The sequence below is a fragment of the Dermacentor variabilis genome, chromosome 9 (genome assembly GCF_050947875.1).
Source record: "Dermacentor variabilis isolate Ectoservices chromosome 9, ASM5094787v1, whole genome shotgun sequence".
In the NCBI taxonomy this organism is placed as follows: Eukaryota; Metazoa; Arthropoda; class Arachnida; order Ixodida; family Ixodidae; genus Dermacentor; species Dermacentor variabilis.
Window position 1 is genome coordinate 130,561,969 of NC_134576.1, and position 27,500 is coordinate 130,589,468.

The 27,500-nt window shown below is 45.2% G+C and overlaps 1 protein-coding gene across 3 annotated transcripts; it reads left to right on the forward strand.

Moving 5' to 3' along the window:
* Window positions 1–1,737: 1,737 nt before the first annotated feature.
* Window positions 1,738–27,500, forward strand: LOC142557513 (2-iminobutanoate/2-iminopropanoate deaminase-like). Of its 3 annotated transcripts, none has more exons than XM_075669418.1 (6): window positions 1,738–1,894; window positions 7,230–7,335; window positions 8,772–8,826; window positions 8,892–8,960; window positions 10,378–10,433; window positions 27,225–27,500. In XM_075669418.1, exons 1-6 carry the CDS (start codon window positions 1,830–1,832, stop codon window positions 27,300–27,302), a joined length of 429 nt encoding a protein of 142 aa, XP_075525533.1. In that variant the 5' UTR covers window positions 1,738–1,829; the 3' UTR covers window positions 27,303–27,500. The 3 variants fall into 3 exon arrangements, with proteins under 3 accessions (XP_075525533.1, XP_075525531.1, XP_075525532.1); XM_075669416.1 differs by lacking the exon at window positions 1,738–1,894 and adding an exon at window positions 6,187–6,481 and having other exon boundaries at window positions 27,225–27,459; XM_075669417.1 differs by lacking the exons at window positions 1,738–1,894; window positions 27,225–27,500 and adding exons at window positions 6,189–6,481; window positions 18,589–18,879.

Sequence of the window (27,500 nt, forward strand, 5' to 3'; positions counted from 1 at the left end):
TATCTAAGAAACAGCTGTCTGGAAGCTAAATACGAACCAGCTGAATGACGCGAGGAATTGTTTACGTTGTTTGCAGGCGGCGCTATACTCCGACGCCTCAGAGGGAAAGCTAGGCAGTAACTAGTTCCTGAGCGCGCCCCGTGTACGAATTTTCGTGCCTCAATCGAGCCGCTATTACAAATGCAGGTGGAAACGAAACAACGATGTCTAAACGGCGCATTGGCGTGGTTTGGGAATCGAGCGGTTTTGAATTTGGTGCTAATAGTACACCGCAGACAATCTCTTTTTCTGTAATAGCTGTTTCGCAAACATATGCTCAGATTGTGTCATTGTTAGTGGCGTATATACTCGGCCTCATTCGGCAGTCTGCTGGCCTCTTGGTTAGATCAACTGCTTGAGCGACCGCCTCATAAAGTTGTTGGTCCCGGCTTCGATCCCCGAGTAGAGGCCAAATTCGCAAAGGATGCGGTTCGCAACTTCGCAAGTGCTCTTTGCCGATGGCCGTCGCCCTCTAGCATCAGGATTGATTACGAACAGTTCTTTCAGTTCTTACGAACGATTCTAGCGTAACAACCTTTTTGTGAACACGGGCCGCGAATGACTTCCTGCGAAGCTTAATTCATGCTATACCATGAAATGGCCAGTTATCCTTTCATCGGCCCTCTCTGTCGAGCAGTACATTTCACCACGTAGGTAGGTCTTCAGTCCACATTGATCAAAACCCTTTAGAGGTACTTTCTAAGGAAATGTTATTATATATATATATATATATATATATATATATATATATATATATATATATATATATATATATATATATAGTGTGTGTGTGTGTGTGTGTTTAAAGAATGAAGCTTGTATGAAAAGTAACAGGAATTTGCTGACGCTTCGGGCCGGGGTCCGGCCTTCAAGAGGAATGAAACCTCAGTAAAGTCCTGTCATTTTTCCTACGTACTTCTATACTTTCAGCTATTTCTATACCCACCTTTTTAACTATACCTTTTAAGTATAACACCTAATACCTTTTATCTATACTCCAGTCCCACGGGGCACTTTCGATTGGGATCAAGCCCGATCGGGATCGAATACCTCAATTGCGACTGCTCCCTTCGGCAGCTTACGCAAAAGGAGCAAACCGCAATCGAGCAGTTCTATCCCGATCGGGCTCTATCGCGACCAAAAGTGTCCCGTGTAATTTATAGGGTATACTTGAGTCCCGTCTAACCTTGACGTTATTACGAATAAAATCAAGGACGCTGGTGGCCACAACATATTTTTCTGCCACGGTGATATATTTCGATACCTGACCAACTATATACGCGCCTGCATTTCTCCAGCCAGCGGTTTTTTGAATACAGCATTTCGCCCCTGAACAAAGTGAATGAACTCGCTACTGATCATTTTGGCAACTGTTTGCGAGGCAGCCTTATATCTGAGACCGTTGCGGCGCTCAATGTATGTGCACGTTCCCGAACGCACGCATGCATGCTCGAGTATTCTATATATTTTCTTTTATTTCTTCAGAAATGAAGTTTCTTCGGACAGACGAACATTTCGTCTGCAAGTAGGTTGACGAAGTCACGCGAAAGCTGTCGGCTGTTCCCTCTGGAAGGCGACGTTTTATGACGGGCTGTAAAAGAACGCTATCGCCGCTGAGTCCAGCCACTTGTATCCGCAAAAAGGCAAAGAGAAGAAAATTATCCGCACTGTAATCTTTTCACCAAGGCAGCAGCGTCTGCCATACAGGACATGCACACGGCCACTTGCTACCATCTGCGCGACATTCAGCTTCCCCACCGCAGCGACTACGCGCACCGATCTAATTAGGAATGGGAAAAGTCACGAAAGAAGTCGTCACTAGCCCGGATGTCTGGAAGTCCGCCAGTCCATTCAGGTATGGTCAGTGGCGTAGCCAGGAATTTTTTTTTTTCTTCGGGAAGGGTCTTGCAAGTGAGCTGTGCAAGCGGCAACGTGGTACTACACAGAAATTTTGCGGGAGGGCGAAGTCACGCGCCCGGTGTGCGTCCCCACTGCCCCCTGGCTACGTCCCTGGGTACGGTATACTCATGATGGTAATTTGGGGGAGAGAGAGAGAAAAAACTTTATTTTCATGTTGGGTGGTGTGGTTGAAAGGCCCTCAGTCCTGAGCCTCGCTTGCAGCATTCTTCAGTGCAGCACTGATAAACGCCGCGAGGTACCGTTGGTCGTCGGCGCTGGCTGCTTCTGTCAGCCACCGGGCATAGGGTTTAGGGGAAAGATTTGTAGGGGCAGGCAGTGGAGGTGGGGGTGGTCCACAGGACCAGATGATATGGGACGTGTTCGGGTGTTCGCCACAGTATCGGCAGGGTGGGGGATCTTCAGGTCGCGGAGGAGGTGCATTCGCGCTGGTGTGGGGGGTGTTTCAGTCTGTGGGCCTGACGAATCGGTACACCCTGTTCACGGGCGAGCACTTTGCTGAGCTTTAGGAACTTGCTCCTTGCCTCTTGATATGGCCGCAGAGGAAGGATTGATGCAAAACTTTAATGAAGGTCCTGAGGTACGCACCTTGGCGCGCTTCGGGCCGCTCCCACGTTGGGACAGAAGAAGGAGCCCACCTTTTCGTCTGGGGTGGTCGCGGAATGCAGGGTGCCTGGTTCAAAGTCTAGCAGGCGAGCTGATTAGCTCATTCATTTCCCGGCAGCCCGCCATGACAACGTTTCCAGATGATCTTCAAAGGACCCTGAAGGTGCTCTTGAACAAATGTCGAAATGTGGGCCGGGAGATAGTTGTGCAACAGTTTCTTGCAAGCCGACATGGAGTCGGTAAATATTATTCTTGGGTAGGCTGAGTTACTAGGGCGCATGTGTTTGATCGCGATTGCGATGGCGGTCAGTTCCGCTAAGGTCGAATCTGTCTCTGGGAGTACCTATGTATGTACAGTTTGGAGGTCGTTATTCACGACTGCTTGAGCGGAGCCCCGTGCACCAACGCTAGCATCAGCGTAGAAGTCAGGCACGTACCCAGGATTTCTTTTCGGGGGGGGGGGGGGCAATCCAAGGTGACTTTTCTATGCAAATGAGGGGGGGGGAGGTACCTTTACTGATACAAATGTGAATAATGCCCACAACTCGCCATAAAGACGCGTAAACCCGCAAAAGAGAATTGAAATAACGTGTATATCACAGGTACGCCGGTGAGATACACCTCTCCTCAAACAAAAAACCGCATCAAATGGGCTCGCGCATGAAAGATACGCAGGAAGAATACTGCCAAGAACAAGTAAACAAGCGGAAGTGTAAAATAAAGATTTCTAGTAGCGTTTTTTGAATTAGCTCTGGAATAATTATAGAGAAGTATATATTTGCAGAACAATCACAGTTATTTTGGATCCCTCGTTTACTGCTCTACCAAATGCTAAAACCGACTCGTTTTGTTATTCGGGAAGTTACGTAACGATGCATTGTCACCAGTCCTGTACAACAGCGTAGAGCACAGGCCGCACAGGTTCTAGACGTACTGCGCCCATCGTGGAAGGTTAGAAAAACACCCACATTAGCACAGCAGAGAAGTTTCTACGTCAGGCGGCTCGACTGATAACTGTAGAAGCGTCATTCAAAACACACGGAATTATTCTCCGCCTTCCGGCTACGTTTTCTCTACTTCCTTCTTAAATAAAAAGATGTTGATCCATAAATATTTTCACAAATAGCGGTTAAATTTGTTAAATTTCGCTTTTCGCTCCTGTTTGGCTGTTGCCTTGGCTCTCTCCCTTAGTAGATCGCTTAGTTTCTCAACTCTTGCGACTCTTGTTTCCAGTTGCCAATTTTGCACGAAAAGTGCTGTGAAATTAGGGAAAAGCCAAACGAGGTAACGGGGGACCGTCATATTGCTTATGGGTTTAACGGTTATTGCAGGGTCTGATGATGGAAGCAGCCTCTAATGATTTTATTTGCCACCTTATCTAACCCATATCGCGGGTATATGGTTCTGAGGATCTGTCAGCGTAGCGGTGAGCCGTCACTGGAGGCAATAATCAAGCAAAAGGAAAATTTAAACGCAAATGGCGTATTCTCCGGCCACAACTCTTTCCACGAGCATACGGACCAGCTGACTACGAACCGAATCCATTTCCTGCCCCTGGAACAATCCAAACAAAGAAGGTTGAACTAATGAAGCAACAGCAACAGCGATCGTTGAATAGATGGTGATATAAAAATTGTGTTGGGCATTATAAATAAAATAAAATAATATCATTAAAACAATAAACTACGGCCTGGCTGCTGCACTAGATGGTGACAACTGAACTCATCTTGAGTTAATCGCGCGGGCACGGAATCGATGAGAAAACTGGTCTTCACACCCCAGTAGATGTCGATAACTACCGCCATCCAAAAGGAATGAAAAGATTGACAACCATTCCACTCTGTGAAGATAGAATGGCAGCGAAAGCTGACGACAGTCAAAGCTCTCAAACGAAAAGCGAAGTGTTTCACCTCCGCCGCAGGTCGGCCTGACGATAGCGCAACACCAGGACGACCCCCGGCGGAGGTGAAGCAGGCGTTAAGCACGCCTCATACGTGGGCCGATCCCGACGGTATAGTGCAATGCCGGGCCTACCAGCGGCAAAGCTGAAGAAGGCATTAAACACTACTTATACGTGGGCCAATCCCGAAGATCGCGAAGGGCGCGTTACATGTTCCCGAGCCCACAGGAGTATGGGCCATTGAGCTTGTACCCTTTCTGCACTATCATCAGGATCGGCCCTCATGGTAATTTTTTTTTTCTGGCGACGGACGCCGCAAAAACTACGTAAGTTAGTCATATAATGCTTTCGCTGTAAAAGGCAGCAAAATGTTGACTGCCGAGTAGATTGATTTGTCGGCGTTTAGGAATGTGTGTTAGCAGTGGTGGCTTGGGCGGAACGAGGGGGGGGGGACCCTTCCCCCCCTCTTTGGGTACGTGCCTGGTAGAAGTATATGCCATCAGGATGTCTTGCCATGTAAGTACCTCTTGAAGTAGGCAACTCGCTGGCATCGCCTCTCCTTGCCTCGTTCTGGGTTCATGTGGCGTGGCAGTGGAGCTATGGTTAGGAGTTCGCGTAGTTTCGGGGCTAGTGGGCCCGTGTTCACAAGGGGCGCAGCTTCTGGATGATGACCGATGTTATGGAGGATGTGCGTTTCTTGACACGTGCGCTGCAAACGCATTTCTTGGCGACGACGATGAATGATGACTAGTTCCGCCACCGTGTTATGGCAACCGATGTCAAGGAGGATCTTAGTGCTGGCACTAAACGGGATGCCGATGGCCAGCTTTGTCGCCTTCCGGATGAGCGCATCAAGGCGATGGATATCTTGCTGACGGAGATTGGTATAGAGCAGGTGATTGCGCAGGCGCGACATAATTAGTGCGTTTCTTAGTTTAAGCATATCCGCCTCATTCACAGATCGAGTGGATGAGAGATTGTTATGGGGATATCCCGTGACGTGAACTGCCACGTGCATGAAAAGGAAATTGCATATTTTTCTACAGCTGGTAGTTGCAGCCGAGTTTATGATTATATATATAATATATTGGTCCTGCACATTTCACTTAGCGCGCTCGAAAAAAAAATTTGCGCTCGACGCTGCGCTGTTCTTGCTGAAATTTTGCCGAAGGATCGCATTTTAGAGTCCAGGTCGTTCAGTGTTACACTTGCCACAGTTTATTGCCTGGTTTTGAAGAAACAAGTGAAAATTTGTCTTCGCTTATGGGGATACAAGCTACTGCCGCGACGGCGCAGGAATAAACTTGTTTTGCTACCTGCCGGCAGCTGCAGAAAGTAGCGTTTCAGGGACAGCTGCTACGCGTTCCAGCAGCGTGCAACACGCGGCAACCGTTTCTGGTCGGCTGAACGCAACCCCCTAAGCGAAGGCAAATTTGCACTTTTTTTTTAAAAAATCAGGCAATTACAATGGTACTCCCACCCCTTTTCAACGAGACTACCGTTATACAGTGACAAAACCGCAGTTTTACTATCTCTGTACAAAAGCCACTAAAGCACAAATGTACCAAGCACAACCTCGCATCTCGCGCTCAGTTAACGAAACCGAAACTGAAACTTGTATTTCGACAACAGCGACAGCAGTGGTCAGGCGCTGCTTGTTTACAGTAGAGGAGGCTCCGGAGCCAACACAGCAAACGTACGGAGACTGTCGTCTACACCGAGAACTCTTCCCTGCTACGCGAGAACCTACATCAGCTGTTATCTCGAGACCGAAGAAGTGTGTGCGACAAGGCCACAACAAGGCCTTCGTCTCGTCGGGGCGGCGATTACCGAGAGCCGCTTGCAACGCCCTTCTCTACCAGGAAGGACACGTCGAAAGATATAACCGGTCGCGGTGTGCATGTTAGCTACGTTTGTGTCACGGCAGCTTCGCCCAACCGTCTTGGTTAGAAATATGTCGAAAGTAACGCGTGAAGTCATAACATCGGAGCATGCTCCCAAAGCCCTGGGACCGTACAGGTGAGCTTTTCGATGGCCGAACGAAGCGCAGCAATTGTTACATCTGCCTCGCAGTATTGGACACTTCGAAATCGATTTGTCGAGTTGTTTGTTTGGGCGTAAACAGTTGATACAGTTCGCGCAAGATCTCAGGGTAGTTTGTTCGTCGAAATTTATAAACCACTTTAACGACGCTGTCAAATTCAAGAGGAGACACCACTGCACCGTTGATATTGCGTACATTACAGGAACAGCAGTTCTATGCGGCTTTCTTACGCCGCACTAGGTTGTCCCTTGTACCGCCACTTAAATGCTTTATAATTAAACGTGTCATTGGGGTCAGAATATATTGCTCGTAGTTAAAAGAAAACTTGACGCCACAATACTTTTTCATTCTTTGTTTTCGGGGCTGTAAACTTATCAGATCAGTTACCCATTTACGTCGGCCGAGCTTGTGTGAGATGTGTGTTATTTGTTAACAACTTTTATTAACATGATAAGAAACTAACAGCTGTCCACAAACTTGCCACCTACATTAGCCCCATTTAACTTATGAATACCTCTTTAAATTTGCTGATTTCTGCGTACTTTTTAGCAATGCAGAAATTTAGTGTAGATTATGCGTTTTTTACCGGACATGCGAAAGGTCATGTGATGCCGTTGGTGTGATGTGAACCTGTCGTTTTGCAGACTTTTGAATTTCCTCGTTGATTCACTGACAAGAGCGTTAACTTGTGCTGATGGTAAGAATATCGCAACATTTCTGCAGCCAAGCCATCAGAGCCGGTGATACCATGTATGTGTCTGGGCAGCTTGGCGTGGACCCAAGTACTGGGAAGCTGGTCTCGGGTGGAATTTCAGCCGAGACGAGGCAGGTGAGTGGTTTTCTAGCTTTCTTTGTTAAATAAGCACTAGGTTTTGAAATGGCAACCACAGCAGCAATTGTTAAGGATTCTTTCGGCATCTATGTGAAAGCGATACAATTAATTTTAAAAATCCAAATTTCTTCTTCAATTTCTCATCTCAGCCTCCAAACTTACTTCAGTGAACTGAATAGGGTTTGTATAAATGTCTCTTCCACAGTTGGAACAATCATGAAGCGTTAACCATAGCAATAAACTATTCTAGTGCAAGCATATATCTTTTAATATAAAATTGTCATTACTAAAAAATGTATTTTTGTGTGTGCTATTCTGAGCACTACCATGGTAGAAAAAATGATCTTAAAGGAGCAGCCGTTGCCGACTCTTAGGTTATAAAACCCAAAAGTGATTTGAACATTCAAATGACGTGTGTACAACTTGTAAAACATACAGCTATAACATAGTGAACGAGAAGGGCAAGTTGACCAAATTGCGTACATTGTATAAAGACAGTTTGAGGGAAAAAACAAAAGATCGTTAACAGCAGAAAATGTGGCCCTGGCCGACTTTGAGCAAAGCCTAAGGTTACCATAACAACAAGACAACTGCACCAGCAAGTTATAGCAGCAAACCACAGGAAGGAGTTGTTGCAAAATTAAATTAGGGAAACAGCTACCATTCAGAACTTTGCCATACCGCTGTTGATGTTGGCAATGTTTCAGGTGCTTAAAAACCACAGGTGGCCTAAATGAATTTGCAGCCCTTCCCTCACCCTATATGGTGTTTCTTATAACACTTGTGTTTCTATGGGACGTCAGATGCAAACACCAACAAAATATTGGACAGTGCGAAAGCCTGATTTCACATAGGGCAAATATAGAGAAACATCAGTGAAAAATTTTATGCTTCAAATAGGAGTGAATGAGCAAAACATGCAAAATTTTGATGTTGAAACTGTGAAAAAAAGCAAATACTAAAAGAAAAGCGCCCATTATTGCTTATCAGAAGTGATATAGAACCTGGAACCTTGAGAGCTATATTAGCTCCTTAGCATGACCTCCAATATTAGGAACTGCTTGTAACTGAAAACCTCGGAGGCCATGGTCTGGAATTTGGGCCATATCCACTAACCACCATGTTCATGCACGGTCGACTTTGGTGTTATTTAAAGGCTGTTAATAAGAAAATTCGACAATTACCATCCCTACAGCTTTCACAAGTTGCTTCGATAGTGTATGCTACTCATTTATAGCTCATTCATCCAGAGTGAAATTTTGTTACAGTTGACCTTGAAACCTCACATTTTCGTTCTACAATGGGGTTGCCCGTATTAAGGGTGCCCCTTTTCATGCAGTTTAATGCAAATAAGAATTGAACTTGTCTGGTCTGGCAACTCTAACTAAGACAAGAAGACAGTTGTCTACAAATAAAGTGTTGCTCATTTTCAGGCACTCGTAAACTTGACTAAAGTCCTGGAGGCTGGCCGTATGTCTTTGAAATGTGGTAAGCTGAGACACCGGTTTGTTGTTGAATGCACATGCTACATGACATATCTTGCTTTTTTCCAGTTGCCAAGTGCACGGTCTACCTTGGGAACATGAATGACTTCCAGGAAATGAACAAGGTCTACTCTGAATGTGAGTACAACGGTGCCTTGTTGTCTTTACTGCTGAGCATGAAGTGACTTTTATTATTCATACATTTCCATAATATTCAGTCATGCTAGTCAGTGTGACTAGCGCTGATGAGTATATGACAAGCGTGAAGAGTCACTGCCATAACTGTAAACCATTTTACCTTCGAAGTCCGTAATGGTATTAGCACAGTGGAATCAATGCTTCATTCGGTTTGAGGGATTTTGTAATGAAGAAAATATTACAAAAGGTTTGCTTGTGCTTTGTGTATGATGTAATGTTTCCGGCATATGTCTATGTCGTAACATAAGTCATATGTCTGAAAACATGGAACAGATGCACCCTGTTCAATAGTAGAATTGGGTGTTTTAAACAGAAGTTGGACAGTATTTCTGCACTCACGAGGCACTGTACATGAAAGTTGAAGGTTCCTCTGCTGGAGTGAGGAAAAAGAATCCATATTGTGATCTTATTACTCTCATGCTGTCCTCCGTGTGATTGGACAGCTTGGTTGCTTAAAAATATGAATGTTTTCCTATGCAAAAAACTTTCCAATGCCCGAGAAGTTTGAATAAAATGATGAGTTTATGAACTCCCTTCCACCAAACCAACAAAATTCAAGTCATGTGGTGTTTGACTTGACACATCTCGGGAGGGGCTTTTGATCGGGCTGCGAAACGCGGTAGAGATGGCTGCAAAACATTGGAGAATTGGGATAGCGGCTGCTCGGTACAAAAAGGAGCTTTTAGTGACAGGCAATATATGCTCAGTTACCTTCCCATCTCAGGATGAGCTACGTTGGCCACTATGGCAGAAAGTGCTTCAGAGGAACTGTTAAGGGTGGTCGCCACGGAGCAAACTACTGCACAATCTGCAGTTGACACCTGTATGTGATGTTTTTGTCACTTTCGGTCATGTACTGATGTTTCTATATGCCAGAGAGGAGATCAGCTCGTAAAGCACCTTTTCCTAGCTTATATGAAGGCAGAGTTGGCCATCTTACAGAGAGGTTACTCTAGTCAATATATATGCAAACTTTAGTCCTCACTGTTTAGACACCTTCGATGAGCACTTCAGCGATTCACTTTGTGGCGAGCCAAGGGCAAATGAAATTGTGACACTGCTTTGCTGTTGGAGTGTGCACCAGAATGTTTGCAATAGTGTACAAGCTACCATGTCAGAAAATATTTATAACATGGTGAGTACTTAGAGGAGCCGCTCCGAAGACATTGGTACACAAGTTATTTGCAGCAACATTTTGATATGTGATTCATCACGAGGAACAATTGTTCAGTCATTCTCTTCACACTTCCATTGAGGCTGCTAGTAATATTGAGTTAGGAGTATTCCAAAATTGAAATTAAAACTGATAAGTGTTGCACATGAGTGACTCGTTCATATGCCTTTGTTTCCTCCTCAGTTTTCACTGAGAAACAGCCAGCTCGTGCTGCATTTCAAGTGGCAAAACTTCCTCTGGTGAGTCTGCTTTTCAAATGTCAATATTCATGTGTGTTTTGGTAGTTGACTTGTCTACAGTTATGCATGAAGCACTGAATTGGGCTAAGAAGCTGACTATAGGAGTTATGTGTTATTAGAATAACAGACTGACATTTTTGCTGTCATTCAAATGCAGTATCTTGTAGTAGATCATATTGGTACGTTGAAGCTGAGGTGGCTTGTAGGGAATATGTAATTCATGCCAAGAAGACCATACCTGCCAATTGTACTGATGACCCGGTTCTGCAATCCTTGACTCCTGCTGAAGACCCGCTTTCCCCACCTCTCACACACACAGAAAAAAAGAAAAGAAATTAATGTGCTCTTCTGTGTGGCAAAGGCCGTGGTGAAAGGAGGCTGACAACAAACTACAATATCCTTTCTTTTCCACTACCTGTGGATTTGGCCTTGTATGCCTGACGTATTACACTCTACTGCTCCTCCAAGACATAGGGATATCTTGACACATGTCACCTGCTGAAGATTTATTCTTGCTCGTTAATACAGATAATCAAGTGTGGACCTGCTACAGTGGCTGCGTGACTCTATGACATTGTGCTGCTGAACACAAGGTTGCAGATTCAGTTCTTGGCCGTGGCAGCCACATTTCGATGGGGGTGAAATACAAAAATGTTTACATTCAACCTTTGGCAGAAAAGTTCCAAGGCTGAGCTCATAAAATTTTTTTTTATTCGACTTATAGAAACTAACAACTCTAGGTCTTGCCTAGGTCTCCTAGGCTATCTACATGCCGCTGCCACTGTTTCTGGAGGCCATAGAAGCAAGCAGAAAAAGCTTTACCTGGGATGCTTTTCCACACATTAGTCATAGCAGTTTGGATTGCTGCCATATCTTCATGATGCTTCCCATTCAATGACACGGCTTCTTGATAAGGCTTTGCCACCATGTATTCGCTAAATCATGTTCTATGCCCCACTAGGGGTTTTCCCAAGTGTAATGGAGAACTTAATGTTATCTCTCTGCTCAGAAACTGTGTCCATCATATCGCTCGTGTAATGTTCAATTAACTGCGCCAACAAGCCGTACAGCTAGATGTTAAACACAGTTCCGTTACCTTATTGGTTTACACAGAAACCTATAGAAAGCATATTGAAGCTATGTCTACTTTGAGTACATAAAAGGTAACTCATAAGCAGACATTTCTTGAACTTGAATACCACAGAACAAAAAAGACAAACAGTCCTGGAACTTTCCTGACAAAGAGTGTAGTACTTAGATTCAGGTACACATTAAAAAACATCCGGTGGGTTAAAGCTAATCTGTGACACTCCATTACTTTGGCACACTAAACCCAATCAATCAGTTAATTAATTGAATCAAGTGTGACCATGGCTGACTAAACTTTATCTTTTTCTGTTTTAAAAAAGAAATGTGAATGTGAGAAGCTGACTTAAAAAGGAAATGGGTTGGTTGGGTCTACCAGTTAGAATAATTGCTGGTAACTGCACCACAGGCATTGGGAAGGTGATGCAAACTGCTGGCCAAGGCACAAGATGGACAGTGCATCACAGTGCACATGAATCTCACTGATGGCACAAACTACTTGATAAAACGTGCAGGCGAGGCAGCTGCTAAGTGATTTTGTATATTCTTGCCTGGTCATGTCACAGTTTTGGTGTGGGCAGCACATTCTCTCACCTGAATGAACACACTCAGACTGACCTGCAGGAACTCGCAACTATTCATGGGCTGTTTTTGTCTGCGAAAGTCGCCTTTTCTATCTGAAAGGCAGATGCCTACCTGATGTTTGTGGAAAACTGTGTGCAGCTCCAGAGCTCATGAAATATGACTGTGCTAGAATTTTTAAAGCGCACAATGTGCTCCTATTACAAGGGCTATTTCTTTTTCAAGGTCCATTTGTTCCCAAAATGAAAACCACTGTGAAAATCGAACCTGTTTTATTTTGAACATTTAGATACACTTTCCAGCTACTTCTCTACGTAGTTGCAGCTCCGATAGAGACATTTGTTGTAGCATGGTACCAACTTTCCTATACCCTCGTCGTAAAAGGCAGCCTCGTCATAGAAGGCTGTATTTTCAGCCAGTTATGTGTGCTAGTCTGCAGGTTGTTGTCTGAGTCAAACTCCTGTCCTAGCCAGCATTGCATGTGAGGAAAGAGAAGGTAATCAGAGGGAGCCAAGTTCGGGCTGTACGGTGGGTGATCAAACACTTCCCATTGAAAACGCTGCAGGAGCTTCTTTGCTGCAGTTGCACTGTGCGGCTGTGCATTGTCATGAAGAAAGACAATGCCTGATGACAGCATTCTTCTTCACTTGTTCTGAATTGCCTTTCATAGAATGTTCAAGAGTCATGCCTTACGAGGATGCAGTGATGGTCAGGCCGCGTTCCATGAATTCCACTAAGAGAGCACCATTGCTGTCCCAGAACACAGTAGCCACACACTTTCTGGAGGTCAAGGTTCGCTTGAACTTCTTTGCTTTCAGGGAATCAGAATACACCCACTGTGGATTGCTCTTTTGTTTCTTCAGTTTCAAAACAGACCCATGTCTCGTCCCCTGTGACAATTTTCTTTGAAACTTCTCCAGGTAGTCGTGAACGCGATCTGCCAGCAGCAAATAGCTGCATCGACCACGGTCGGGTCCCCCACCTCGGCTGAAATGTTAGCAGTGGCGATCGTCCTTGTTCACACGGAGTGTTCGCAAGGGGACTCGGTTGTGGTCATGGACTCCCGAGAGACATGTTGCATGTTTCTCAAGGGGCACGTAACTGCGGCTAGCTTCACAATAATTCGCCAAATCTTTCAACACCGTCATCGCCTACTCTGGCGCCCGGGACATGCAGGGGTACAAGCGAACTACCGGGCTAGTGCGTTAGCTCGACGGTGTACCAACCAAACGAAGGCGTCCTCTTCTAACCCCAACCACTCGCACTATCCCTCTCAAAATCCCATCAATTTAAATGCCAAACACATCCTTGCTCATAAGCGCGTGGCGGCTATACTCGCTGCTTCACCCACAACTTAGCAGGGAAGAGGCCACCGATTGGCACAAAATACAGACTGGCGTATTCCCCCATCTAAAATTGCTAAATGCCATGCATCTCGCTCACTATGGAGCCAACTACCCTTGGTGTGGTGGCAAACCTACCCTAATACATGTAATCTGGAAGTGCACTAAGTGCCATCATAGGTCAAATAGCAATAACACAATGGAGCAGTGGGAGGCACAGCTTGCCTGTTCCCACTTGACAGGACAAAAGTCCTTAATTATCCAAGTCAGGCAGTCGGCAGAGTCCAGTGGGGCCCTGGACTGGAGGGCTCCAACCTCCTCCTTACCATCTCTTCCTGTCAAATAAAGTTTCTCCTTCATCATGGTAATACTGGAGAAATGATCAGGCTGTGCCCATTCTCTGTGTTTTGTGATGGTCAGCCAGCATCTTGGGAATGCATCTCGTACAGAGTTGGCAGTACTGAAGTCTCTCACTCACAATGGTATACAGAGCTTATTGTGAAATTTTGGGAAACGAATCGCTCAACACAGAAATTATGAGCCGGTGATTTTCTCGAGTTTCCTAGTCCACTCGCTGAACAAGATCATCGGTTGACACTCACTTTCTTCCCTGCCCGCCTGCATCATGAACATCTGCGTGTCCTGCTTCGAAGTTCCTGCACCATTGCTGCACTTTGCTGTCACTCATGAAAGTTGTACCGTACACATTACTCATTTGTCGATGAATTTTGGCTGCATTGCACCCCTCAGCATGCAGAAATTGAATGACAGCACGCACTTCACACTTAGCTGGAGAGTCTATTGTTCGAGGCATGTTTACAGGCTCACTGCATGCTCAGAATTGACAACTGCAACCTCACATAATTGTCGGACATACTAGAAACACTGCACAACACATCTGTGCACAGCTTCATCGGATTTTCAGTGTGTTTTTCATTTCGCGACTGATTGGAACTTCAATAAAGAAATAACCCTCCTGCATGTCAATTGCAGTGCCTCTTTGATCTTTGCCATTGCTCCTTTATAGTGTGTGTGTTTGGGCAAACACATTCATATTCTTTATATTCTTGTATTATAATGTTGCTCTTTCCATTGTATTCTCCTCTCTTAAGCATAGCAGTACATAGACATCAAGAAATTGATCAGTTGCAAGGCTACTTAAGCAGTGTGAAAGTTACGATTATTGTACCTGTGGAATAATAAACAGGTTCCCTGGACTTAGACCCGCCGTAGTTGCTTAGTGACCATGATGTTGGGCTGCTAAGCACGAGGTCGTGGGATCGAATCACAGCCACAGCGGCCGCATTTCGATGGGGGTGAAATGAGAACACCTGTGTACTTAGATTTATGTGCACATTAAAGTACCCCAGGTGGTCCAAATTTTCGGAGTCCCCCACTACAGCGTGCCTCATAATCATATCGTGGTTTTGGCTCGTAAAACCCCATAATTTAATTTCTTTTCCCCTGGACTTAGCTTAACATAGAATGTGACTTGAGTTCATTTTCGACGAAATAGGCTATAGAATCCTTTCTTAGTTAATGTCACCTTTATTAGTGAAAGTCACTACAAAAACAAGAACACCTATGAGGAAACTAGACTTCTTCTTGCATGCTACAAAAATGGTGTATCATGAACTAGCAAAGATGTGTACGTTGCCTTCTTAGTGAAGGCTTGTTCGGGAAGTTCACTGTGATGAGTCTGAAAAACGGTTGTAGGAAGGGTACGAGTGGTGTTCTCTGAAACTGAGTTGGTGAAGCATTTGGCCCACAAATTCTGGACACAACTTGGGGACCTTGTGTATGTACTGTATTTTCTGGACTATAATCTGCGGCCTATACATGTTGAAATATAGAAATTTAGTGGTGTGAGAACTACCTAAAGGTGTAGAACTAGAGAAAGGTGCATAATGTAATTTCTTAAGATTGTAGGCATGAAAAAAAAAAAAGATTTGGCCTGACTTTGCCTGGCACTTTCTTACTGGGCTAAATCGCATAGTGAAATCACCTACTATGGTCTGATAACATGCAGTCTAATAAAGGACCCAGGGTACAACTGCTTGACGAGAAGTTCATGCCTACCTGCTGTATAATGGTTGTGGATAACCTAGAAGAACCTTATTCTTACGAGAAATTAGTCCCTGTGGCTTTTAGAATTGGTGTGGGCTACCTAAAAAAAAATATTTATGCCGAATTTGCTCCTGTGGACATTGTGTAGGAGGCAGACTATAGCCCAGAAATAACAGTATATTGTAATTAGTGGATTTACAAGTCATGGTGAAAATGTTGTGAATAATCCTCATTTTAATGCATGCCCTGCTCACATGTTTCACATGTTGGTGTCTTTCAGCTTCACTGCAGGTTAAAGCTTATCAGAAGCATTGTGCAGTGTCTTAGCTCAAAATTGTTTTATGCCCAGGGCAGTCACACTTTTTCTGCAGTGGATGGAATGTCACTGCTAGCGTGAAGTGGGTAGGACAGTTACATGGACAATGTGTATGTTTGTGCATTATGTATTATGTGTCTTGTGTGTAACCTATCACTGGCTTACATGATGTCATTTGTGGTGTAAACAATGTTGTCAGCTATGCTGCATTGGGTCAGACTTGAGAATTTCCTTTGAATTACCTTCCACATAGTTCTTCCTTTGATCATAATCATTTATATGAGATGAGCTTATGAAATGTCTAGGTTGCTCCCAGAACAGCACACTTGAAGCAGGTGTCTCAGTTCATACATATATTATTTTTCTGTGTTCAAATGCACTTTCTACATTTGTAGGCTCAATTAAATGTGGTAGAGAATTGAAAACACTTTTTTTTGTTCTGCTGTATTTGCCAGTCATGCTGGTAGTGCAAGAATTCTGTAAGAACAAAAATTTTGAAATAATTACTGGCACCTAAAGGAGATTAAAACCAGCACTGAATTGCAATGTTCTTTCTTCTACTGGATGCAGCCAGAATTGTTGTCAACCAGATGCATTATCATAAAATTGCTCACCCTCCTTTCGAAGGAAGTTATCTTAGGGAGAATGGCAGATTGGGCGAGTTGGTGGTTTTCCATAATGTTAAAAAACAGCACTAAAGGCATACACCGTACAACAGAATAGAGGATAGGTCACACACAGCGCTGATTTACAACCGCTTTTATTGGAAAAAATACGATGGCTTTTTTGAAGCCTTACATCGAGCGTGCACACACGCTCCATGTGAATAGAAGCAATTGTCATTCCGAAAACATTGCCTCGTGGTCACAGGTGAGATTAATGCTGTTGTTCACCCCTGTTCAACAAGCCCATTTCCTTCAAAGATAAGGCTACAGAAACCTGACTAACGCAACCACTACCTTTTCTTGTATCTTGGTACTTATCTTGCTAGAGAACACTTATAACTTGCAGCTTGTCTTCACATAGATTAAGAAACCAACTAGAACATACTACTTTCATCCTTCATTATAACTATTTTACTGCACTAAAAATGACACAGCACACGAGAGAAGGCAACGGAACAGAGTGCTGTGTGGTCTTTTGCACTTTAAGATAGTTATAATGGATAGATACCAACTTGCCAAACAAGAAATTCTCTTAAACTTTCACCCTACACCCACCTCTCTCTTGCACACCTCAGCTATATGCAGGTGTAGGCACAGCTCTGATGCAGCTGCAGGTGTACTGGTGAGCAAAACATTATGGCGGTGACTCTGGCAAGCAAGTTCACCCGACCATTATGCTTCATTCAGCATTTGAATAAGATGTGTTGGCATTCATACTAAACATCCCTTCATTGTGGCTTTGCATGCCTTCAAAAGTGTTCCTGACATCTAAGCAATGTGGCGCAATGCCTTGTATCATACCGAGAAAGACGTCAGTCTGGACGACAGCTACCTCTGAGAGTTTTCTACAAAAGTTACTAGAGGGAACTCTGGTGCTGTGGAGCCTATGGGAGCTGCAAGTATGATGATTCAGCCGGCATGGACTTGACAGCTAGTGTACATGGATTTGCCTAAACTTCATTCTTATGGCTTCAAAGAACATTGTCGCCTTGCAAAGTGTTTATTTTTGGCAAAATGCCATACAATCTCGACTAAGGGCCACACCCGTGTATGGGCTGCACCCACAACTTGGCAGCCCGAAATATCGGGGGGGCAGGGGAATCCAACCAAGAAGCAGTCGCGTTCGATGCTTTGATGTGTGCATATAGCACGAATGAATTTTCACGTGCAGCATACCTTTCTGCAACACTACTAGATGGCAAGTACGGAGCTTTTTCTGACATCTGGGGCGTGGCCATAACCGGCTCCTCTGTGTTTCTTGCTGCAGCATGCAAGTTACCGGCGCCATCTTTGTGCCGTTAGTTTTCACAGCCAGCTCAGCCAGCTCCTTCGGCTCACATGTCAGTTGCCGGGAGTCTAGAAAGGAGAGGAAGCGTTTAATGGTGTGCAACACTCTTGTTTAACCTGAAGGTTGTCGCATCCATTGAGGAGCACAGCAAACAAGCAGCCGGCCGTAACTTTAGCTTTGACGAAAAGTGACTATGTCAGTGGCCGAAGCAGGAAGAGTAGCTTGCCACAATGAACAAATCGAGGAAGGTGTTGTGTGGGAAAGCATGCCAGTTCCCAATACTAGTGGTCGGAAAAATTGGTCCAAATGGCCCAGTCCTGCGTAAGGGCAGCACCTAGTCAAAATCGTAAAAGAATGTACAGGCCTTAACACAAGTCTAAGGTATTGCATTTTAAATGCAACAATTGATAATGATTATGCATGTGCATAGAAACTTGTTGCCTGTCTCTGTTTAGAAAACGATATTTGCTGTGCAGTTTAGAAAGATAAAGCTTAATGAGTGCCCACAAGAATTCCCGAAGCCACTTAGCCACTTGGACGAACATTATATATATCTGTGTACTATTCCCATGGTAAGCTTAACAAATGGAGCACACAAGGCCTATCTAGTAATTTTTTGTAGGAAGCTCTTTGCTATCGCCCTACAGCTATTGCCAGTACATTTCATTGACGATGTTTGGGATCGTTGGCATTTTCAATAATTGTTGGCACTTGGATTTTCAGTGATGTCAAGCTTTCTAAAGTTCCTGTACTATTTAGGCACATGCTTTGCCTATTTGTATATTTCCTTTCTTTGCTCTTTCTGCAGAATGCTTCTGTGGAGATTGAAGCTATTGCTGTGGACTGCCATTAAGGACTCTCCATATTGGTCACCACATAAGCCCAATGTTGTCATTTGACACTGCCATTGTTACAGACATATTTTTTGACTGGGAGAAATCCTTTCTTTTTGGAATAAAATACAGACAAGCATTTACACATTGTTAATATACTGTTGTTTACTAACAACTTGGGAACAACAAATTTACTAACCGGTGCTCTTGGTGCTCACCTATTGTTCTTCACTGTCAAGTTCCAATAAATGTGTCAGCCTAGACAAGTCTCCTGTTCAGGTTCTTTGTTTGCTGCATGTACTGTATATAGTTCTAGAATTCTGAACCACAGTTATTTAAACTCTTGGTGTATGAATTTGTTGGGAGCCATCACACATTACGACAACACATCACAGAAAATGCACTGCACACCTGTAGCAGAAGTAAAAGGGTTGCTGTCTTGCTGGTCAAAGATGCTGAAGTGTGGAAGCATTCATGAGAATCTGGGTCTGGTAACTGGGACCATTAGCATGGTCCTCCACGACCCCAGTATTAGCGTCCACTGACAGCTGCTACTCAATTCAGTGACAGGCCTAGATCAGCAGACTCGGAGGAGGCGACTCTGGTAATTAGACAACTGGTGGTTCTGTGGACCTAAACATCTACGTTGACATTGATGACGTGGAAATCTGCAGGGCTCGTATCATAGAAGGCATATGTCAAAGACACTACCGACAAGCAACGATTAGAAGGAGTTTGGTGTACCTTTTCAGGCTGGTAATTAGGTAAGGACACTGCACAAGAGTCATCATTCGAAAATGAAAGGCTTGCACTAAGCACTACTCTAAACCAGCTAGTTTGGAAGACTTTTCTCCGTGGACAGAATCCTATCGCCATAGTCTTGCACATCCCAGCTGCAGAAGGCCATTAAAGTACTGCAGCGATTCCTGAAGGCAAGAAGACTGAGTGCTGTCTGTGACAATGCTGAGAATTCCAATACCTCAGCGGCTCCAGCGGACATCAACTCTTGACTTATATTTCCCACTCCTTCCACCAGTGCAGGGTGTCGTCAACTGGGTTCAGTCCTGGTCAACCTCCCTGCCTTCCATTTAGCCTTTTCTCCCTCTACGTCCTTGCTTCACCCTGGCATCCACCTATTCTGGCAGATTGGCCAATAATATGTGTGTGTGCGTACCCAGTGGCCCAAGAAAATGTAGCCTAAACACAAATAAAAGAAAAATGAAAGAAGCCTGGGAAAGCCCTAGGGAAGTTAATTGCTGTTTAATTAAAAACACCCACAGCGATTATTCTTTTGCGCTTTCGTTTTCCTTTGCTTTATTCGTAACTTTTAAGTTTAGTGCTGACGTCCTAGAGTCTGTGCTACACTGATGACGCCGCACAGGGCAAAACGGCTTCTTATACCTTTGCCCACACGTGTCACAGACACGTCGTTGCACATAATGTGAAACGCGCACTTGTTCGCACTCAAGATAGTGTGCCTGCAAAAGTCATCTCACTTGTAGCAGCTCAAAGTACCACGCGGCATACTTGCCCTACGCACATTATGGAAAAGAAAGGAAGCGGCTTTGAAGGAGTTAATCATAATGTTGACATATTCAACCCAAACGATTGCTGACATTTATTCACATTCCGGTAGGTTCCCCTGTGTAACCAGCCGACAGTGATCCACTTTTTTACTTGAAATTGCATTTACGATTCACGTTGCTCGGTTATTGTAGCATAAACATTCACAGGAGTTGCAGAGCCACGTGCGTAGGCACAATTGCACGCTAGTACATTCGCGCATCTGCGCATCGATGTCGGTTTAATTCTAAAAGTACAATGCCTTTCCGCGTTCACCGTCACGTCGATGGAAAAGGGCCCTTCGGAATTGGTATCGTCACACTTTGATGTGGACATTCGTGTGCCCCTATGTCGCAGGCAAACTTTCCCTTAGGGCGCTTGACGGCAGGCTCTCGCCGTTAATCTTGCGCATCCAAAACCTGACCGCTTCGCCGCAGTTTTACCCCTTTATCGACGTTTCAGCTCCTGAGGAACTCTTTAGTGCGCACGTGCTAAAAATCCGGCATACGGCTGTTTATGACATCGGACGCGGGCTGACGCGGGCGAACGCACACAAATGCATGCGGCGAGCTGGATAGGGCTGCGCAACAAGTATAATGCTGGCGCGTCCACCATGCTTATTTTTACCTTTGTCGTAGGGATCACATGGACACTCCAGGCAAAATTTTCGTCGTCGCCGTGATGCTCCCTATAAGTCTTAAGTGCTATGAGATAGCGCGCCGTATGCTGTGAGTGCGAGGGAAAGTGGGCGATTGTGAGTCCAGAAGAGTGGTGGCTTGAAGGCACATTCACACCGAAAGCGGAGCGTCTAAGCGGACAAGCGGATTTTCAAAGCGGCGAGGCGGCGAGCGCCCGCACCTGTTCAGACCGGCCGCGTTGTCTGGCTATCCTCGCCGCCGGGAAGGCGGGGCATCTCACAATTTCTTTAGCAATTTCAGGGACGTGCCGCCATCTCGCGGCACTTTGGGTTTGTGCGTGCACTTTCGATATATTTTTCTTGGTGGGTCGGCGCGCTCCCGTCCGCTATCTACTTCTGCAAAATGATGAGCTCAGACGAAGAAGACGAGATCGTTGGCATTTTACTCGCCACTTGTCTAGTCGATTTTCAAGATTTGTTACAGCGCAACACAAGACAAGGACAAAAGAAGGTATGAAGCGACGACACGGCGCCGTGTCGTCGTTTTATACCTTCTTTTGTCCTTGTCTTGTGTTGCGCTGTAACAAACCTTACTATGAATCCCAACCAACTGGCCCAACTTGCCGTTTTGACGCTTTTGAATAACAGAAGCGAAAAGCCCAGAGAAAGACATTCGTTTACTTTCCTTCACTAGCGCTTCCGCAGTGTCGGGTTTTGATTGGCTGCGGCCAAAGCGGCCAACTTATCCGCGCGGGAAAAATCGGTCCGGGCGCGATCCGGCCAAGCGGGGGATCCGCTTGTCCGCTCCGCCTTCGGTGTGAACGTGCCCTCATAATCAGAAAGTGGTTTTGGCACGTAAAGTCCCATAACTCGCGTGCCTCCAATATGGAGGTCACATGTTCAAGCGCACGCAAGGGGCGGAGGTGGAGAAGGTAAGCGCGTGCTAGAAATGGTGCAAGCTTAAGTCCCTTGATAATCTGAAAGTAGCGACACTCTCCTCCTCACGGCTCTTTCCTCCTCGATTCTCCTCGCCCGCCGGCTGCACACGGCGCGCTTTTCCTCCTGTGCTCCCGCGGACGGGCCGCAGGATTCTATGGAGGCGTGTTATTTTGGGCCAGTTGCGCCCCCCAGTGGGGTTGAAAATTTTGAGAAATGCTAATAACAGCATCGATAATGCTGGAGGCAACGTTTATGAGTAGGTTGGTTTTTTCTTAAAGCCGTCTGAACGGGGTGTACCGATGTAAAGGGAGCTTTGAGGCGAGTTCTATACTCCAGACAATTTTTCTGCCACATCATCAGATGCTTTACTTCGTGCGTCTGATCTAGTATTGCTTGTGACACATCCCTTTGTGTTTGGCTTATTAAGCGAAAGCCTTAGACCTCTATTTCAAGGTCCCGTTGTGAGCTACAGAAAATATCAAGTGACCGAAGCAAGGCGGGAACCGAACCAAAGCATGTGCAGCCGCGTATAAGAGATGAATAATGATTAGCAAGGTAATGATTGATCAGTGATTGGATTAAGATGAATTCAGGTGTATTAAGGAGGATTAAGGTGGATTAAAGTCGATGAAGGTACATTAGGGTGAATGAAGGTGAATTAAGGTGCATAAAGGAGGACTAAGTTGTATTAAGGTCGATGAAAGTGAATTAAGCTGTATGAAGGTTCATTAAGGATGATTATAGTGGATTATGGTGGATTAAAGTACATGAAGGAGGGTAATGGTGGATTAAGAAGGATTAAGGTGCATTAAGGAGGATTATGGTGGGCTAGGGCAAATTAAAGTGAATGAAGCGGAATTAGGGTGGACTAAGGTAGATGAATGTGGATTCGTGTGGGTTAAAGGGAATTAAATACGATTAGAGGGGATTAGGGTGGATTAAAGTGAATGAGGAAGCATTACGGTTGATCAAGGAGGATTAAATGCATTAAGGAGGGTTAGAGTAGATTAAGGTCGATGCGGGTGGATTAGGGTCATTAAGTAGGGCTTTTGTGGATTATGGTGGAATAAAGTGAATGAAGGCGGATTAAGGTCGCTGAATGTGCATTAGGGGGATTATGATAGACTAATCGTTCTTAATACTCAATGAACCTAATTCACCTTAGTACAACCTTAATCCACCTTAATGCTCCTTCATCCACCTTAATCCAGCTTAATACTCCCAATCCACCTTAATAAAACCGAATCAACCTTAATCGCCCCTAATGCACCTTAGCCTACCCTATACGGTCTTAATCCTCCTTTATCAACCCTCATCCATCATAATCCGCCTTAATCCTCCTTCATCCACCTTAATCCTTATTCATGCACCTTAATCCAACTTAATCCTTCTTAATAGTCCCAATCTACCTTAATACATCCTAATCCACCTCTATCAAAAATAATCTATCTCCATGGTTCCTAATCCGCCTTAATTTGCCCTAATTCACCCTAATCGGTCTTAATCCTCCTCTATCAACCCTAATTCTCCTGAATCCACATTAATCGACCTTAATCTTCCTTTATCCACCTTAATCCCCCTACTCCTTGTTCATGCACCCTAATCGGTCTTAATACCTTTTCACCAACTCTTCACCTTAATCCACAATAATCCGCCTTAATCTTCCTCCACCCATCTTAATCCTTCTTAATGCACGGCTGGCAGCCGCGTCGCCGCTGCCAGCCGTCGACGCGGCGACATCGTGTTCGCGGCCATCGACTCATATCTGCTCGTGTTTTCTTATGCGGGTGTGTTTTAAAAAATTAAATTATGGGGTTTTACGTTCCAAAACCGCGATCCTGATTATGAGACACGCCGTAGTGGGGGCTCGGGAAATGGGAAGCACCTGGGGCTCTTTAACGTTCACCTAAATCTATGTAAGCGGGTGTTTTCGCATTTCGCCCCCATCGAAATGCGGCCGCCGTGGCCGGGATAGGGGAGAAAGTTATGTGGCATTGTAGTAGTATAGCAACGTCGGCAGCAACCACTAGAACACCCCCTCCCCCCAGCCCTTCCTGTTCGACACCATTTCGCATAATCCACGCGAAGGAGCAAAGAGGAATAGCAGTCGGTGCGGTCGAAATGCGGCCGCCGTAGCCGGGCTTCCATCCCGCGACCTCGTGCTTAGCAGCCCAACACCGTAACCACTAAGCAACCATGCAAAGCTGGTGTACGCGGGTGTGTTATATGCTTGTTAATTTAGTTAGTGACTATTTACTGCAATTTATATGGCCGATGAAACTACGAGCCTCACGTCGCGTAATTGTCGAATACTTTGCTGTTAATTGCTATCAATGCTTCGTAATTCGGGTGGAAATGCCACTAATTTTTTGTTGCTGTGTGCATCGGCGGTTAGCAGTAACAGACCGTTGAGTCCTAGTTTTTGTCCTATGCTATAGGCTTAAGATTATTTTCACCTTTGCGTTCGCTAACTTTAAGCCGTCAATCGTGGAACTATTTGGCTCGAATTTCAGGGTAATTGTTTGATTGAGTAGAAAATCGAGTTGAAAGTTAACTAAATTTGCGCCGGAACGCCATTTTCGGTACCACCGCGTAACGTCGCGGCTTTCAAATCATTCCTCCCCCCTCCCTTCCCGCCTCATATGGGGGCCATTATTGCTTAGGTAAAACGTTTGTTTTGAAACTTGCCATTGTTACGTTTTTGGCTCCTTTAAAATTTAATGTAGTCTATACCGGGTGGTTTCTTTAGACCATACATAATTTTTGAACATCGCCTGTTGTGGATAGCATAATTGTTGTCCTGGAGGTGGGTTACTCGAAGCGGCCCGCATAGCTTGCACGACAAATCGCAATAGACTAATAAACTAAATTGGACTAATTAACTTCTACCTTAATTATCTTAATGCATATATTGCGGTTTAGGAATTGAAGTTTACGAGTTGAAGTTCGGCGACTGTCCTGTGTGCATTCATACTGTGTCCTGTACTCGAAACGAGCCGTTATATAACCATGTTAGATCAAGCCAGCAACCAACTACCACATCTAACTCTGTCAGTAGCCAGTAAGCTTGCAAGGCGTATTCACTTGGAACGAATTCGAGTTATGCGCCGTGAAGCTCGCGTTAAAGAAAGCACTATATTCATCTATTTAACAGACTGTCGTTTTTTGCATTGAAGCACAAAAGTAACTGGAACGCCCACGTTCTTCGTCGCACACTCTGGGAATGAATCTCTCGAAACAGGTGCCATCCTGAAAATTTGCTCCAAGTGGATACATCGCCTTGCCAACTCCCGGCTGCAGCTCGTAAATCGCAATATGTGTCGCGAAGTAATTAACTATAATATAATTGGATTATTTTTGTTAATTAGTCGATTAGATGCGTTTTAATTTCGCGTGGAAGTAATGTCCGTTTCTGAGTAATCCAGCTCAATGACTAGAATTACGCTATCTGGCACATGCAATTTTTAAAAATTCTGTATGATCTAAAAAAAAAATTACCGACGATTACGTTACTTCCTAATGCGAAATTTGAGCGCAGCAAATAAGCTGTTTCACCTTTTCGATAGATTGAGGCAAAGAAATCGAGCAACACATGTATGCGCTATCACAGAATGTTTTTTTTTATTTTTCACACGTATTCCTTTAACAAAGACTGACTCCACTAACAGTTCTTGACAGTCATGAAGGAAGCTTTGTGGTCGGAGAAATAGACTGATATATGTTCGACTTGGTACACCAATGCTTGATTCTCAAAGACGAGATCTATACAAGTGCCTCGCGAGGTTGTCACAGCCGTGGGACGCGTTACGAGCGAGAGGAACGGGATGTTCTCCCGCATAAGTGTTAGGAAATTGCTGTTTGTCTTTATGTCAAGCCGCCACCGATCTGGCTCTCTGATTGCCACCGCACAGGGCGAACGGCAGCGGCAATTTCGGCTCGGGCGGTGCACATATACAGATCCGCCGCCACCGATCTGGCTCTCTGATTGCCACCGCACAGGGGTTGCATTGGAGGAGGAGCGAAGAAAGGAATTAAGTTCGAGCCGGCGCTTTGACAACCGGAGACTCGCAGGAAGAGGGGGGAGGGGGGCGGCGTGTACACCCAGCGGCAAACGATGGGGGCAGAAGCGCGCGCAGCAAGCGGACAACACGATAAAGGGAGGAGGGAAGAGATAGCAGCGACTGACTGATGCCGCTGACGCCGATAGTGAGTCAACCCCAGCTGCGGAGTTGGTTTCAGGGACAACGCCGCCGATGCCGACACAAACAATATGATACCCTCGCTTCCGCAGCGCTAAGAACCAGGTCTAGCCGTGGGAAGGTGGTCACGTATTCGTCGACGTGCCGGGGCCTACGTGAAATAACCGGCGCGTCGGCAACTGAAGAGCACCCTATCCGCCACACAAGAACAGGGGGGGGGGGGACCCTTTCCTCCTCTTTCTGCATGGCGGCGACGGTGTTCTATGCAGTCACGTTATCTTGACTCTCTAGCGGCGTCAGCGGCATCCAGCGGTATCAGTCGGTCGCTGCTAGCGCTGGGGGGATGAAAGGGGGGCGGAGCTGGTTACGAGGCCGACGACAACGCCGACGACGACGCGAAACCCAGGAACGGACGCCAAAGAGCTGCGCTCTAAAAAACGGTATATAAAGATTAAAATAAATAGGTCCTAGCCGACCTATTTGTTTTAGTGTCTTTTCCGGCTTATAATCTCCTCGGGAGTCGAGAGGACATGCTGTAAAAGGGAAATGCACTAGCACAACTCGACCTTATTTTCTCTTCAGCGTCTCTTTAAAGAAGAAACGGTAGGAACAAGTACTTGTTACCTTTGTTTCTCGTTACTTTTATTGATTGCTATACGTTCATTTATCGTCAAAGTCCACGTCCACCTTCGCTCTGTTTATCCGTCAAGATGAGCTTGCATAACCACGGGGCTGCTGGAAAAGAGCTGACTTAAATCTTAAATTCTCGTCACGCTCACCAAAAAACAACAACAAAGAAACAAAAAGCGAGTCATGCAGCCTTTCGCGGCTGGTTTCAATCCAGAACAGCGGAAGTGAGTGTAGCTGACTGTGTTTAAGCGGCTAACTAGTTCCATCCTGTGCTCTTGTTGTATCACCTAATTCTTGCTTCCGTTTCACTTCGCGTGCGTTCCTATGACCCGACTCTCAGCGTATCTGCGTGACCTGACCTGACCTGGCTTTATACGTTTGCGTCGTGTCTTTCTTCCACTTTTTTTTTTGTCACTGCCATGATTCCAGTGGCCGTTCGTTTGTCCGGGCTTGCACGCTTTTAATACGTGCAAGTTCTGCTTTAAAAAGGAGTAACTGGCGTCGCTTAATTTATTCGCTGGCTTCCGCGACTTGCATGGCGAGCATTGTTTATAAAGGCGGGAAGTATCAGTCTATGTTTAGGGACTGGTTCGGTGTAGAAGCTTCATACATATTTTAAGATTTTCATATTCTCTCCATACAGGAAGCCTCCGTTGAGATAGAGGCTGTTGCAGTCGACGTGGCGCCGTCGGGACCCAGAAGATCCCTTGCCAGACTGTAGCCGCTGAAGATTACTATTGGTTCGTAAAAAAGGAAACGAAAAAGAAAAAGAAAGAGGAAAGAAAGAATGACCACTGAGCCAGCTTTGAAATAATAAACGTTGTGTTCATCCACTCGTAAAAGCTATAGCAGACGAACTTTTTGCAAGGACCGCGAAAATGTTTTCTGAGAAGCTTGTCCTAACAGAAGTAAACCGAGA